Source organism: Typopeltis vanoorti, chromosome 6 (assembly GCF_054136105.1).
Source record: "Typopeltis vanoorti isolate ZY-2024b chromosome 6, IOZ_Tvanoo_1.0, whole genome shotgun sequence".
NCBI classification, from domain to species: Eukaryota; Metazoa; Arthropoda; class Arachnida; order Uropygi; family Thelyphonidae; genus Typopeltis; species Typopeltis vanoorti.
In genome coordinates, this window is record NC_143554.1 from 154,687,130 (window position 1) to 154,699,978 (window position 12,849).

Here is a 12,849-nt window from a genome sequence, read left to right on the forward strand (position 1 = left end):
GCTATGTACCACATTGATGGAACGGTACTTCAAGAGATTGATGGGGCTAGTGACTTAGGGTTGTTGGTAGAGAGGGAGTTGACGTTCTGAGGACACATTGCTAAGGTGTCCAAGATTGCACATAGGATTATTTGGTTATTGAGGAACACACTAACATCCAGAGATAAAGAGGTTATTATTCCCCTTTATAAGGCGTTGATACTTCCACATTTGGATTACTGTGCTCAAGTCTGGTCGCCTGGATTCTTCGGAGATGAGGAGGTTGTGTAGAGGGTTCAGAGGAGAGCGACTAAGTTGATGAGTGATGTAAAAATGCTCCCTACATTCATAGATTGAGAACTTGTGGATTGCGGAGATTAGTTGATAGACGGAGAAGAGGGGATATGATAGAAACGTTAAAATTATTCAAAGGTTTTTATAGGATTGATGTAGGAGAAATGGTTCAGCAGTGGGATAGTTGTGGCAGAACAGAGGTCATCACTGGAAATTAAGTAAGAGTGAGAGGACTAGGTTTTTTTTTTTTTTTTGCTTGTGCAGTGGTGAATAATTGGAATGCGTTGCCTGACCTCAGTTGCGAGTTCGTCTGTAAATGAGTTCAAGAAGAGGTATGATAAATATTGTTTTGATAATTTGGGTCTCCTGCGATGAGTCTTCGGACTCCATGGAGATACCTGTATAATAATAATAATAATAATAATAATAATAATAATAATATAGTGATGAAAACCTCCTCTGTCCAGTTTGAAGAAGAACACGTGTTCAAAGAATATCCAAAAAGGTTGTTCATGTGTGAATTATTATTATGTTCATTATATATATATATATATATATATATATATATATATATATATATATATTAGAAATCGTCGCCCCACCCCCCCCCCCCCCCACCCCCCCCCCCCCCCACCCCCCCCCCCCCCCACCCCCCCCCCCCCCCACCCCCCCCCCCCCCCACCCCCCCCCCCCCCCACCCCCCCCCCCCCCCACCCCCCCCCCCCCCCACCCCCCCCCCCCCCCACCCCCCCCCCCCCCCACCCCCCCCCCCCCCCACCCCCCCCCCCCCCCACCCCCCCCCCCCCCCACCCCCCCCCCCCCCCACCCCCCCCCCCCCCCACCCCCCCCCCCCCCCACCCCCCCCCCCCCCCACCCCCCCCCCCCCCCACCCCCCCCCCCCCCCACCCCCCCCCCCCCCCACCCCCCCCCCCCCCCACCCCCCCCCCCCCCCACCCCCCCCCCCCCCCACCCCCCCCCCCCCCCACCCCCCCCCCCCCCCACCCCCCCCCCCCCCCACCCCCCCCCCCCCCCACCCCCCCCCCCCCCCACCCCCCCCCCCCCCCACCCCCCCCCCCCCCCACCCCCCCCCCCCCCCATTTTATAGGTGTATCATATGTGTGATAAATATCATTAAAATGGAGTTATCAAATTCTTGGCAATGTTGAACTTAAATTAAACTTATAAGCTAGATTGCTAATATATGTATAACTTGCGATAATTTATTATTACGTTACACCTCCTGGAAGTCCAGGGACTCATCGCGGGAAGGCACTCTACTCCAGTCCGCTACAAACATCACACTGTCTCTCCCTACTATGTAATTCCCCAATACACACAAATACCAGCAACGCCATCTATAACCCATCACCATGAACAGTATTTTTTTTTTTTTTTGTCTGTAAACTGCGTGTGTTCTAAAGGCTGATTTGTCTGTGCATGTTAAAACCCTGCTACCACCATATGAGATGGCTAACTCACCTTCAACTGAAAAAGCCTATAGAAAGATTCCTTTCTATAGGCTTTTCTATAGAAAGATAGCTTCAGATAATTCTATAAAGCATTACTGTAGCATAATCTCTTACATCTGTAATGTAGAAACATTTGTTGAGAATTGCTTTGAATTTATTAATATTATCTCAAGTTATATAAATATATATATATATATATTAGTAATATACTCTAGAATTTTAATTCTCTGTGAATAACGAATGAAATCTAAAAATATAACCACGTTTGATTGATTCCTTTCTTTAGGATCAGAGAGCAGCCTGGAGTTCGGTGAAAGTCGAATGCGAGAAATGTGGGGCCAGGATGACACGCAAGAAATACGAGTTACATTTCAACTATGAATGCCCAAAAATGCTTGTAAACTGTCGATACTGTAATCAGGAATTAGAACAAGATAAACTTCTAGTTAGTGTATCCTCAGATTTAATATCATTTCAATTTATTTGTGAAACTGGTTTTAAGTAGTTAAAAAAATGTTACGATATTTTTCTATAATTATCGGAAATTTTGTTCTCATAGATCCATGAAGGCATCTGCGATTTAAATAAAATCAAATGCATGTTGTGCAGCGCTAAAATACAACCCATGTGCGTTCAAGGGCACGTCAAGAACGAGTGTCCAGAGGCCGAAGTCAAGTGCTCTGCTTGTGAAAAGTTATATCGAAGAAAAGAAATGAAAGTTAGTCTAATCTGATATTGAAATTTTAATTGGGATCATGTTTCAACTCTTTGCTTCTTGTGCAATGTGCTTTTTCAATGTTTTTATTTTGTTTTATTTAGGAGCACGAAAGTGTGTGTGATTTTGTTCAAGTCAAGTGCGATAAATGCGGGTTTGAGATAAATCGAAAGGATTACGATACTCACGTGCATGGGATGTGTCCTAAATTACAAGTGAAGGTAAATATTCAAAATACAAAGTCTTATGCAAGCTTTATACATATAAATTTAAAACAGAAAGTCCGCTGTATACATATAGAAATTTATGGGTAAGATTTCAACTAAGAAACAACTTAAGAAAAGTTGCATGTAGCGCCAATTTGGCAACCCGTATGACCGGGTAGCATTGTTATAACTCTACGCCGACTGAAAGTGTGCGGGCATATCTCGTAATATCGATCCACTTCTTTCTGTTGATACCGTCATAAGCGTCGAAGTGTGTCTTTGCGTTCTGTATAACGCTACAGTCATGGAATTCTTGAGGAAAGAACACGTGCAACAAGACCGTATCTTGTATCACACAGCCATGTGTACTGTGGCTTGACTTTGGATAACAATTTTCCTCGTATTAGAAGTAGATGAAAATCGAATAAAAAGTTCGCTAACGCTTTTTATTCCCAAAAGGGAATAAGCGAGGCCGTTTAACCCTAACCTTTGGAAACTGGGAGAAGCCAATCTTCATTCTTAGCCAATCACAGAAAGCTGGCCTAAGACCATCAGTGATTTTAAATGGCATTCGAGGAAGAGAGTGCAGCAGACATTTGCAGTTTTTAAATATATTTAAGTAAATTTAGGAAGAATAAATCAAACCGAAGATTAAATTCCAACGTGCAGCCTGTTGTTTGGAATGATGAGGAGCATGATCAACGCACCTGCATTCATATTTCCATCTGTTTGACTATCTGCTAGAGACAAACAGATGACACGAAATGTTTGAAGCAGGTAAGGGATTTATGAAAATAATCGCACAATAAACTACCACCGTCTTTAAATAGACTGATTACAATTCAACTTCAACTTTACTGGCTTCAAGGGTGAAGCAAGATGCTTTTCATATTCCCCGCTGTCTGAAATGGATACAGTGAAGGAAAAAGTTTATGAGCAATATGCTCGCCCTGAGAGGGCAAGGGGATTATAGATCATTTCTTGAAATTAGGATGGCTTTAGGTATTTCGTGTTTGTAGAGATCCGTTTCATCATAGTCAGAAGCTTCTTGCACCTGCAGATTGGGATGTGTAGACGTTTTTATGAAATACTTTGCTGCAAGAGACTGAAGGAAAGAGATGTAAGGGATGTCGGTGTCCTGATAAATTTGAACATCTCTGACATCTCTGACAGACAATGCGAATAGACTGAAATATACTGTTCGCAAACATCGTTTGCGGCACTTATAATTCTTCCACTAGCTTAATTTTTGTAGGTGTATCATATAGTTCTAGAATTTTAGAGAAATTTTTCAATATTATAAAAAAAGTTTTTTTTATTGGAGTCAAATATAAGTTACACTATTGTTTTTAAGGAAAATAAAATAAGTTTTACAAAAAATGGGCATTCCATGTAAAATTCTCATACACGACATTGCATCCAGCACAGCCAATTAAATAAAGTTATGATAAATATTGAGAAATGCTTCTGAATCAAGCTGTATTTAAATTGTTCACTTTGTAAGTGTGTATGCTTGTGAGTGGCGATCGATCAAGCAATTCAGTTTGTTAAATTAAAAGCTTTTAAATTTAAAAGCTTTTCAGAAATGATTCCATAATATGCTGCTATTTCTAGGTAGCGGGAATATTTTTGGAAATCCATCCGCTCTGTACTCAATATATATTTGTTTATTATTATTATTATTATTATTATTATTATTATTATTATTATTATTTTATTAGAACTACGATCCCTTATCTGAGAAAGTTCCATGCGAAAAATGTGGAAATAAAGTGAAAGCACAAGATTACGAATGGCATGTCGACTATGCATGCGATATGTTGCTTGCAAAGTGTTCATATTGTGGCGATGAGATGAAGAAAAGAGATCTTCCTGTAAGTTTTACAGATTCTGTAACTATTATAGGATACATAAATAAATAAGTTAAATTATGTATTAAAAGCTAAATCTAAAATGCATTCAGAAAGTTATAAGAATAGGAAAAGTATATACAGTAGTATCTCGCTAATCCGAACCTCTTTAGTCCGAACCCTCCAGTAATCCGAAGTGCGGTTTGAAAGAAAGAAAAGTTTTATTTATTACGTATTATTATTTTGTGTACTATTATTTTTATTTAATAATTATTATTTTAACTATTATTATTTATTTTATTATTATTGCAGTATGGTATATATTTTTTTCATACTGTCGATTGTATGGTTACACTGCAGGCCTATTTTGATTTATTGTGTGTTCACGTTTGCCTTTTTTTACTGTACAGTACATACTGTATTGTCGGCATGAATCACCGCTGTCGTTAAAAACTGTGGCCTTCTAGAATTTACCAAGATAACTACGGTGATACACAAAAAGCGGATATTCAAAACGGGCATAATTTGGTTAAAAATATAAATTCAGATGTTGAAATTTCACAAACAGATGTTACGGAATGGATTGCAGGTAGAACCGAAAGTGAATTCGAAATCAAATCAGATGCTTAAATTATAAATATGACGCTACAGAATGAATTAGCAGACGATGATGACGATAAAGAACTCGAAAAAAAAAAAAGTAAAACACGAAAAAAGCAGTTGACAGTTTTAATATGTGTATAGAATGGGCTAAGCAGAATGATACGCCATTCCACAAAATTTTATTGCTAATGCGGCTCCGAGAAGAAGCATTCGAAAAAAGTTTAGCTTCCAAGAAGCAAAAGAAAATCAGTGACTTTTTTTAAAAAGAAATAAAAAAAAACTTTTTGTGTTATTTTGTGAAACTTTTTTTGTGTGTTGTGTACAAGAAAGTTATATTTTTACGCAAATTAAGTTATGTACTGAACTATGCAATTTTATGAAATCAGAATCCTCAACAATACAGGTAAATACAAACTAAATATTTTACTAAAATAAACTTGCGTACAGTATTATTTTTTTAAGTTTTATATTACAGTACAGTAGCATTTTTTTCTATCGGTTAATTCATTTATTTACAGAATTAAATTGATGTACCATTGGAATCTGATTATTTTTGTCTTAAACGCTATTGTTGTCTCTTGGGGAAAATTCGCTAATCCGAACTTTTAGCTAATCTGAACGAGCGCGGTTTTTATTAGTTCGGATTAGAGAGATACCACTGTACTGGTATTAACTATGAATTATTAGAACAATACACAGCATGTTTTACTAAATGGTGGTTAATATTAGCATTTATAAAACACGACTATCTAAACTAAATACCGTGTGTTACCAAAATAGCAATTTAGGTCAGCTTATTATTATAAACAGGCTGTATTAAAAATAAATAAACATTAAAATAAAAATAACTTAATTAAATATAATAATAAATAAACGGGGAGAGGGCATGATCCCTACATAAACTATTCGATAGAATAGTTTACGTAGGGATCATGCAATATAAGCAAATTCTTCCATTACCATCCCACAGCGCTCCACGATTCGCCAGCAGCAATGTAAGTGCTAGGTAACAGCTTACTTTGCTGGTGGTGAATTATTCTGACCTTTTATGAGTCGTCTAATCATCCTGTTCTTTGCTATAAAGTTCTGTCACGCTTTTTATTTACCATTCATGTGTAACAAAATGGACGAACAAGTATCATACTGTAAAAGAAAGAACTGTATGCCCATCCACAATGATTACTCAGGACATCACAGTACGCTTAGTAACAATGGGAGATTGATGTTGAATAGAAGTTCGCAGTTATTATTTGGGCTATCGCCAAAATATTGATGAGCGGTGATACCTCTAAGTAAAAGAATAGTACTAACTATTTGTACCAAAAGTTTAACAGACTGGGACATCCACTCCAATAGTACTCCCATTATTAATGGTAGAAACAAGATTCGAGACATGTCATCAATGAACAGGATACCTCTCAAAGAAGCAAAAATGGTATATTGAAATCTCATAAAACATCACATATGCAGAAAAGTGAGCTACTACCGAGAAGACAGGAGATTGACTGCAGTTTAGAAGGGATTACTTTACTAACATTACTAGAGATAATTGGGGATGGTTGATGGTGCTGTTGTAGTACTCTCAGAATTTGAAGAGGAATTTACATCCTTAACAATTCAAACAAAAAATCATATTATGTAATTAAAACAATAAATAATATCAACAAGTAATCTATTTTCAATTGCAGTCAACCTTACCCTTGATTTTTTCCACTATTTGAAACCTTTTCTACTCACCTGCCTAGATCGGCTTTCATAAATATGTGTACGTTTAGGATAATATGGTTTCTCCTATTTGAATACACAAGGCGATCATGCTATCACTGTTTAAGGCCTTATGGAGCGCCATCCAGTGATCCATGTGATTCGAAACACAATGTATTCTTTGCAAGAATATATTGGGCATCATGCAAAAGCGATATCTAAGAAAAAGTTCAAAAATTCATTACCAGGACGTTGTAAACACCCCTGGTTGTGAATGTGGATATATGAAGAAAAATCGCTCTTCTCTTCCACCTTTATTTTAGTCCAGTGTGGTTGACGGAATACGAAATGGTTGATCAAAATCGATAAAACTATTTAGCATGTAAAAGGATTTGCGTAAAAGCTGTTGCAGAGGTAAAAAAAAGTGAATAAAAAATCACGTTGTGTTGATCAGGTTTTCTTTATTTTCAGTGCTGGAATTTTTGTTAAGTGTGTAATTTTACGTTTCACATTTGAAGACGATTCTGTTGAATGCCCCTGTCAAATATAAGCGACACATATTGATAATATTCACCTTTGAATTATAGTCTGCTTCAGGTCGAATTGTAGCTCTTAAAATGAATTAAAATACATTTGAAATTAATTAAAACGAAACAAAATATTTTTCAAGCTAAATATTTCAAGCTAAAAATCTACAGATATTTGCTTATTTAGAAATTGCATATGAAACCAAAGTATTTCCAACAAATTCATACACCAATAATTACTGATCTCTGTTCAGTGCACAAACTATACAAGTATTCTCTTTTTTATTGATTTCTAACAGAATCACAGACGTACGTGCAGTTTAGCTAAAGCCAAAGTTCGAGACCAGGAGGATTTGAAGAAACACCCAAATGATGATACAATCAGTTGCTCTGCTTCTGGAAAAGTTCAAAAAGAAAATTCCGTAAGTACGATTTATATTCTTCAGTATATTCTCATCCACATAAACACCAATTTTATTATGAACCCTGCAAGTCTAATATACTGCTTATTTATTTTAATAGCATTGATTCTCCATTTCTAATATCTGGTTCTTCTTTTTCTTGAAGAATCCTGAACAGATGAGCAATCTTTCAGCAAGTCGTGATGGAGCCCAAAAAGGGAAAAAGAAAAAGATAAATTCTTCTGCGAAAGTAACTTCAACGCCTCCTGAGAACACAGTTTTCTCTTTACTTTCTGTGAATGAAATCTTTAAAGAGGAAATTTCGGTAGGTAGTGAACTGTGCGTTAATATGCCCATATTTGAAAAACCTTCATTGATATCTTATGTGTTTCCTTACAAATTTTGATATATTCATTACGGTTTACGGAAAAGTGGCCCCTCGTATTTCTCCCCCACATTTCGCCTCTCACATTTCTCCCCAGCACATTTCCCCCCCAACACATTTCGCCCCTGTAGATAATGAGTACGTTACAAAAATATAAATACAGTCAACTCTAGATAACTCGAATTTTTATTGAAGTCCCATCCCCTTTAGTGGAGATTCAATGTTAAACTCTCTCGATTAATCGAACTGAACTTCGGTAATAACTTTACCTTTTCCGGACAAATTCCAAAATTACATTCGTGTACAAATTGTCACGTAGCTTTTAAACTAATTTCTCCGCTTTTGTATGTCTTTTTTCATTATCGATATTATCGATGCCAATGTACAAGAGTTTTTGATGTATGATTCTCAAGATGAACTCCTCCCGGGTCGCATGCTTATTTTTTTTCTAGTAACAATCTTCAGTTATTAGCGCGTAGCCAGGAGTGGTTTGCTGGCGCAACTTTTAGCACAGTACCCATGCATTTCCAGTAGCTTTATACAATTCATGTGGTTCAAACCAATTCAGTTATTCTATTGGTCTACGCTCTTCTGCCAAACAAAACTCGTGCCACATACCTCAAAGAAGTTAAAAATCTACACCCGGTCTCCAACCACAGCGACTTATGACAGATTTCGAACAAAGTGCCGTGCAAAGCTTTCAACAAGAATTTCCTGGTATTGTAAATACCGGTTGTTGTTGTCTTTATCTTTCCCAAAGCATTTGGCGAAAGGTACACAATGAATGTTTAAAAGCCAGATACGAACAAGACCATGAATTTGCTCGTTAGATCCGAATGATTCGACATTGGCATTTATTCCTCCTGCTAACGTTATTCAAGCATTTGAAGATTTTGTTGATGACTTCCCCATTGAGGCTATGGTGATTGCAAACTACTTTGAAGATACATATATTGGAAGAAGACAACGGAGAGGCCGGCAATTACCCATATTTGCCATCGAATTGTGGAATGTTTACACACGAATACTGAATGATCAGCAACGTATCAACAACGGCGTGGCGGAGTAGCACAGGGGATTTCAGGAAACTTGTGCTACTTTATTCCCAAATATTTACCGATTCATTGATTCTTTAAAGAAACAACAAGGACTGCACAATTTCGAAATTACACAACTAATTGCCGGTAATTCAGGCAATCAAAGAAACAAGAAGTATCCTGAAATTTCTGCTAGAATCAAAACAATAGTCCAAGATTTTCAAAATCGTAATGCGATGGATTACCTTAAAGGCATTGCATACAACTTCGAGCTTTAAACAATAATAATGTGCATTTATTTTATTAAAACAAAATAAATTAGAATTATTAAAAAAATAGGTGTATTATTTACATTTTTGTTTCATACTCATTATCTACAGGGTGGGAAATGTGCCGGGAGCGAAATGTGGGAGGCGAAATGCGAGGGGCCACTTTTCCGGATCCCATTCATTTACACTCATTCTATTATGGACATAATGTTGTACAAAATAACTACCATAACTCAATATTGCAACATGTTTATACCTTAAATCACTCTCATTGGCTTTGTTCTAAGCTACTGAGTGATATTTTTGAGATGCTAGATATTAAGCCGCTTAGATACGAACTGATGTCAGTTGAATTGAATCTACAAACATACGCACCCTTAGGGTAGCTGTGGTAAACTAGCTGCATTAATTGCTTAAAACCCCTAGGAAGATATTGGAGTATCTCAACTCGTCTAGGATGGACGAGAATTGCATGAAAAAAAAACAAAAAAAAAAAACATTTTTCATTACGAAGGGAAAAAGCTGTGGGTGCTGTAGGAACACCTAAACCTAAGTATTAAGAAGCTCGTGGATGGATATACAAGTATTTGAATTTTATTTGTTGAACTTTATGTATTTTAAGAATAAATTAAATTCGTCCATTCTTATCATTTTTTAACGTTAACACCACAGAGGAAAAGTATTACAATAATGGGATGCGACACTGCTCGAATGGATAAAGTGGCAGCTGGACAGATATCAAAAAGTGATATATGAATGGAAAAAATCGAGGCGAAAATAGGTCACTAGTGGTGAGCTGGAAGGTTCAGTGCTATCCTTATAGTCATTATTGGCTTAAAGGGGCGAAACAAGAAAGCTTTTCATATTCCCCGTTGTCTGTAGAGGAGAGTGTAGGGATAATGTGTTATTGAGCTATAAGCTATGATCATGGCAAGAGGGTAACAGCAATAGCCCACCGTTGCTGTTTAATTTGTACATAAATGATATAGGAAATATTCAGTTGTTTGCTAATGATCAGTGTCGGCCCATACATAAACACTGCGACACTGCAGCACCCCCAAGGAAAAAATGAAAAAAATTAAATTTTGTTTGTGTTTATAAATAACAACAATGCTTACAACATTATATAAATGCAATACAACATGTTAAAGGTTGCAGCTTGTGTGTTGACATTGATTGAATAGTAAATAATTGGAATTGTTCGATTAACGCTTTAGATTACGAAACAAATGCACTGCGATCTAACGCAGTGTCGGAATTATCACGTTCGGCCAATTGCAGCTAGACTTGCCGATATTCGTTTGCGCTTTTGATTGCACGTTACAAGTGATTCCGACACGGCTCGTTTGGGCAGTGTATCGTATGCTTGTGTGCGTTATTTCTGTGAGATACGAAACTTTTATTATTGATGTTTGTTGGTGGTGAGGATGAAATATTTTTAATAAAGCAATTTTTTAATATGTAAAGTTATTTATTAATAAATTGGTTACTGATTAGGAAAAAATATATTTTTTTAAATTTTTATTTTGTATATGCAGCACCCCCACGTAAATTTTTTACCGGTCGCCACTGCTAATGATGCAAAATTAGGTAGAGTAACAGTTAATCAAGGCAATGTAGAAAGCTTCCAGGACGATTTCAATAGGCTGTCAGTATGGGCAAGAGTTAGAGCCACCATAGCTCAGTCAATATAGACGAATCCCTTCAGTTGGAAAAACCCGAGTTTGATTCATGTCAGTGACATGAGGAACCTTAATCTGGTTGTTCTCTTTTGACGAAAAGTGAGCTAGCTGGTCTCATACGGAGTTGGGGGGGGGGGGGGGTTCACCTGGAAACTCAGGTTTTTCGTCCCTAGAACAGGCAGACCGGTCCCGTGAACATACATGGATTATAGTCATGAATAAGTCCCAGCCATATGCCGCTCCCGAGCCTGGATAAAATTGGGAAGGAGGAGAAGCAATGGTGAACTTATCCTTCCCTGTAAAAATCTCGCAAGGAAAATTTTGTGGGGAATGCCTACAAAATCACCTGGTGTCGGAAACGACTGAAAGGGGAAAACGACCACCATGGACAAGAGTTAGTGGGTATCAGTTTAATGTCGAGAAATATAAAGTTATTCATTTGGGGTTAAATAGATTACAAGCCGTGTATCACATTGTTGGCACTGTACTCCAGGAAATAGATGAAGCTAGAGATTTAGGGGTAGCGGTAGACAGAGAGTTGAAGTTTAGAGGACATATTGCTAAGGTAGCCCATAAGATTACCTAGCTATTGAAGAACACATTAACAAGTAGAAATAAGGAAGTTGTCATTTCTTTTTATAAAGCCCGATTCTAGATGACCTGTGCTCGTGTATGGTCTCCTGGGTTTCTTGGGAATGTGGAAGCGGTGAAGAGGATTCAGAAATGAGTGACCAAGATGGTGAACGGCCCGTGAAATGTTCCCTATGAGGGTAGATTGGAGGTGTGTGGACTTCAGAAGTTGGTTGATAGGAGTAAAAGAGGGGATATGATAGAAACATTTAAGTTGCTTAAAGGGTTTTATAGGATAGATGCAGGAGAAATGTTTAAGCACTTCTCCAGAGAGACCAGAACAAAAGATCATCCCTGAAAGTTGAATAAAGATGTGATTAGTAGGGTTGTGAGGACTAGATTTTTTGCTTGGAGAGTTGTGAATAAGTGGAATGGTTTGCCAGAATCAGCTGTGAGTGCTTTTTCTGTTAATGGGTTCAAAGAAAGTTATGATAGATTGTGTGAATAGATTGGGCCTCTCACAATGAGTCTTCGGACTCCATGGAGGTGTCCGCATAATAATAATAATAATAACAATAATAATAATAATAATAATAATAATAATAATTTCTTTTTATAATGTTTATTTGCAGAAAGACGAATTCTTGGCGGCCACAGAGAGCACTCCTTAGTTATCACCAATACCAACCAGACCAGACCAGAGAAACGCAACTTCCCATAGTGATACGCCGAGAAATCTCGAATTAGATGCTTGGTAGACGGCTCTCACTCAAATGAGGTTGTGGTTTCATTCTAAGACATAAACCACTCATCTGCTGCGATATACCTGATCTCAAGTTTATTTTTTTTTCTCTTTCTAAAAGTTGGTTCTCTGTTTTCATTAGTCTTTGTGAAATGGCCGACAACTTTGTGATTTTTCAAAATAAAATGAGTATTTATATATGACTCTTATTATTAATATCCACATTTCCTTTCATACATATTTCACCAGATAAATATTGCTGATTGTCATCATTGCAAAGAGATTGAACTCTCCTGATTAACAATTTGGAAAACTGAGCAAACTTACACATCCAGTAACAAATCCTGAAAAAGTTGTCGAAGTGTAAGACTTCTTCGGTTGTAAATCTTACCCTTTGGAAGCTAGACGTTAATAAT

The 12,849-nt window shown here is 37.4% G+C and overlaps 1 protein-coding gene across 2 annotated transcripts; it reads left to right on the plus strand.

The window, feature by feature from the left end:
* The first annotated feature begins 2,031 nt into the window (after positions 1 to 2,031).
* On the plus strand, positions 2,032 to 12,631 carry LOC150106120 (TNF receptor-associated factor 4-like). Of its 2 annotated transcripts, XM_090393865.1 has the most exons (7): positions 2,032 to 2,187; positions 2,302 to 2,460; positions 2,562 to 2,678; positions 4,385 to 4,537; positions 7,647 to 7,769; positions 7,915 to 8,073; positions 12,324 to 12,631. In XM_090393865.1, exons 1-7 carry the CDS (start codon positions 2,086 to 2,088, stop codon positions 12,360 to 12,362), a joined length of 852 nt encoding a protein of 283 aa, XP_090249991.1. In that variant the 5' UTR covers positions 2,032 to 2,085; the 3' UTR covers positions 12,363 to 12,631. The 2 variants fall into 2 exon arrangements, with proteins under 2 accessions (XP_090249991.1, XP_090249992.1); XM_090393866.1 differs by lacking the exon at positions 4,385 to 4,537.
* The last annotated feature ends 218 nt before the right edge of the window (positions 12,632 to 12,849 follow it).